Source organism: Triticum aestivum, chromosome 2A (genome assembly GCF_018294505.1).
Source record: "Triticum aestivum cultivar Chinese Spring chromosome 2A, IWGSC CS RefSeq v2.1, whole genome shotgun sequence".
Lineage (NCBI taxonomy): Eukaryota > Viridiplantae > Streptophyta > Magnoliopsida > Poales > Poaceae > Triticum > Triticum aestivum.
Window position 1 is genome coordinate 140,630,098 of NC_057797.1, and position 4,017 is coordinate 140,634,114.

At 43.9% G+C, this 4,017-nt stretch overlaps 1 protein-coding gene across 1 annotated transcript; it reads left to right on the forward strand.

The window, feature by feature from the left end:
- Positions 1-300: 300 nt before the first annotated feature.
- LOC123191590 (uncharacterized) lies at positions 301-1,169 on the forward strand. The gene has a single exon (XM_044604266.1). The coding sequence runs from the start codon at positions 549-551 to the stop codon at positions 1,167-1,169; it is 621 nt and encodes a 206-aa protein (XP_044460201.1). The 5' UTR covers positions 301-548.
- The last annotated feature ends 2,848 nt before the right edge of the window (positions 1,170-4,017 follow it).

Here is a 4,017-nt window from a genome sequence, read left to right on the forward strand (position 1 = left end):
TTTACCATGCCATTCTAATATATCCCACGAATCAGCAGCATCTCCACCACACAAACAAACCAATAGTTTCCACATGTGTTTAAGACTTGCTCCTATTTTAATAGTGACCTAAACGCTCTTATATTTCTAGTACGCTGCATGTTCCGTGTATGGGGATTTGAACTTGCCGTGATGTCCACGCAGGCGTAACCGCGTAAAGGATTTTCAGAATTGCCGCCGGAGACTTGGACTGAAGGAATAGACCAACCGCGGTCCTGCTACAACAGGTACCGACTGCTTTAATTCGTTGATCATCGACAGTCCGAATCACTCGGCAGCGGCTTGGTTCAGTTGAGAGACCTGCAATCATCCAAACACCAAGAACGAATTCACTCTCCGAATCCAACAAAGTCAACAAGTCGTAATCTCTGAACTTCCTTTAGCCGACTACCCTCCATCTTCTTCACTACCTGCAGAATTTTCTGCCTCTTCGGCCACTTCTGACCGGCATAATCCCCTGTTCTGCCATTGATGCAATTCGATCAGCTGCGGGCACCCGTCTCGTCACGATGGCCGAGATGGTCGGATCGCTGGTCGTCGGCGAGGTGGTCAGCAGGACCTCCTCGTTCCTCATCAGCAAGCACAAGGAGAGGTCGGCGTCGGCCAGCAGCGCAAGCGAGAGCCTGGAGCGGCTGGAGATGGCGCACATCAAGATGGAGGCGGCGCTGGAGGTGTCCGCCCGGTGGCAGGTCACGGACGTGGCGATGCTGCGGTGGCGGCGGAGGCTGCGGCGCGCCGCCGACGAGTGCGACTCCGCGGCGCACCGCTGGAGGCTGCGGGCCCTGGAGGAGGAGGAGGCCCGGGAGGCGCTCGCGCGCGCGTGGCTCCCGAGCCGGGTCGCGCGCGTCGTGGCCTCCTTCGTGTCGTCGCTCCTCAGCCGCCGCGGCGAGGAGCCCCACGCGAAGGCCGTCCAGAGGTTCGAGAAGCTGGCTGACGGCGCCGGGGATTTCTTGAGGTGCCTGCAGTCCGGCGGCCCGCCTCGGAGGTGCGCGCTGCTCGATGACGCCATTGTCGGGAAGCCTGCTGTGAGTGCGAGTGCGAGGCATGGTCTGGTTCAGGGAGGCCGGCGGCGATGCCTGCGCTCGGGATCCAGGAAGAGCGGGGTGGAGATTAGACAGCTTGTTCAGTGATTATGTTCAGAGGCTGCAGGAAATGAATTCTCATTGTAATCGTGCCAATCCAAAGGAGGTGTCAGTTCAGCTAGCTGTTGGAAACAAACTTTAGGGATAAACGTGAGAGGATCTTAAGCCTAGCATTAGACCACCTAATACAGATTAATAGAAAAGGATTCGTGATTTCTTACAGGTTCTGATGGAAACCTTGTTCCTGCTTGATGCACTCCTCATGTAGCCTATGGCTACACCTTGCGTTGAAACATGAAGATGGTCGGGGAAGAAGTTCAGGGAACAGGATCTCGGAGCAAGCAGCCCCGCAGTAGGACTGGCCGCCAGCACTGACCTTGCGGTGGTAGTCAGTCTTCTGATCACCTTGAGCGCCTTCTTTTTAGGATCGGTTGTTAGCAAGTTGTATGACCCGGACATGTGTGTGTTTTTGAAGGAGTACATCTTGCTCATTATATATGTGGCGCTAAAGGAATTAGGGACCGAAACCAACAGCTGGATTTGGTGCCTCCGATCATGGCACGTACGTGGGGTAAAAAGGGCCCCCCTTTTCTCTCGGTCAGTTATGACCTGAGATCAAAATTCCAACACTAGCCAGTTTTAACTTGGTCGAATTGCGAGTTGGATGATGAACATACCGTGATCAGAGTGGCCCTCAAAGCTGCCTTCTATTGGTCCCAAGTGTATTGTCCACTGTGTTAAAAAAAGGTGCATTGTCCACTGGAAGTTACAGTACTACTAGGTAGCATTCAGTTGCCAACTGGTTGCTTTGTAACGAAACCTGGTCTGGTCAACCTGAACGTTCAACTTAGTCCAGTCCAGTCAGGCAATTCGATATGGTCAGTCCATTTCACGTTCATATATTGTAGGGCCGTTGAACGCCGGTCAAGTTAAAATGCAATCGGTTCAGCACTCAAGTGCGACGTGTCGCATCCTCTTGATGCCAGTCAAAAGTGATGCATCTCTACTCCGGGTTAAATAACCGGAATTGGCAATAGTTCAGGCGGGTTAGTTAGACCCATCTTTTATCTTTTTTTTTTTCGAATAATACGGAAATCTTATTCCAAAGTCACATGGTTACAGTCGAGAGGCAATAAGTCCTCACAACATGAAGGACATCTGTTCATCCATACCACAGTACAAAACTCGGTACGGCTATAATTTGTCATACAATCTGCTACCCTATTTTGAGTCCTACTAATTTTTTGTGGAACAAACTCCCTCTCATCCATACAAAATTTAATCTCTGCTACTAGATGACCATAGGCCGATCAGGACATACTATCACCAGAGAGTATCGAAAGTGCGTTACAGGAATCAGATTGCACCTTAACTGGTAGGTCAGTATGTTGTAAAGCAAGGGCCATCCCTTGCATTATTGCATGTATCTCCGGCTCCAGCGCTTCATTGCAATTAAATATAACACGGTAAGCACCAAAGATAATAGAGCCATCATCACGACGTAAGATCATACCAGCACCTGCCTTGCCATCATGAGCTGAGAAAGATCCATCAACAGACAGCGCAACCCAATTTGCTGGAGGTGGTGGCCAAGGAACAGGAGCCGCGGTCTGCTGAATACTAATAGGACTAACCTCCTTCTGTGCCAACATCTTCCCTTTTAAAATTTCTTTCATGCTATAATGCCTGGCTAGATCCAAGGACTTATAAATTTAGATAGGTAAATTTTCCGACCATTTTTGTTTGTGTGTATTTAGGTTGATTTTTGACTTGCCCCTACTTGGGGTAAGTCAATTTTTCTCTTAGGCTGGATTTTTTTACTTCCCCCTTTCTGGGGTTTTTCTTAGGCCAAAATTTTGACTTGCCCTGGTTTGGGGTAAGTAAATTTTCCTCTTAGGTATGCGTTTTTGCTTTTGCTTTTGCTTTTTTTGTTAGCCAGTTTTTCTTTTTTCTGCATGGGTATTTTATATTTTTATTCATTGCATATTAAAAAGTGCAATTTCAATTTCATTGCATATTAAAAAGTGCAATTTCAATTTCATTGCATATTAAAAAGTGCAATTTCAGTGCAAAGTTATGTGCAAGTTTTTTATTTGGATTTTCTTCTTAAAGGGTAATACCAATGACACTACTTCATTCTTGCATAGAAAACATTTTTTAAGTTATTTTGCTACTAACTTTCTCCTCCTTAGTAAACTTTTACGTGCGAAAAATACACTATTATATGCTTATTGTTGAGTACTATGATAAAGTGCATTTCTGAGTAAATTTTGTGCAAACATTTCCATTATTTGTTTCATCTTTTTTATTTTCTTTCTCCTTATTAGGTAATACCATTGCCAATAATTCATTCTTTTCTAAAAAACTTCATTATTTTGATTTAATTTTTATTTCTTTTCTTTTCTTCCTTAAGGGTAAAGTACTAATGCCACTAACTCGTTCCTTTTTACCAAACTTATTTTGTGCAAAATAATCAATAATGTATGCTTATTCTTGCATATCATGAAAAAGCGCAAATCTTGTGTAAATTTTGTCATTATTTGTTAAATTTTATTTTCAATTTTCTTGTTCTTAAAGGGTAATACAAATGTAACTAATTCATTCTTCCATAGAAAACTTCACTATTTTGATTTGTTTTAGTTTTATTTCATTTTCATTTTTCTTAAAGGGTAATACTAATGCCACTAAATCATTCCTTATAATACTTCATATCTTTTATTTTGTTGTAGTTTTTATTTTATTTATTCTTTAAGGGTAATATCAATCCCACTAATTCATTCTTCCTTGTACATTTCCCTTTGATTTTGTTTTAACTTTTATTTCATTTTATTTCTACTTTCAGGGTAATAAAAATGCCACTAATTAATTCCTTGTTAGAAAACTTGTTTTTGCCGAT

Bases quoted from the DNA above. Each gene is read 5' to 3' on its own strand.
- LOC123191590 (XM_044604266.1), top strand. From the start codon at position 549: ATGGCCGAGATGGTCGGATCGCTGGTCGTCGGCGAGGTGGTCAGCAGG.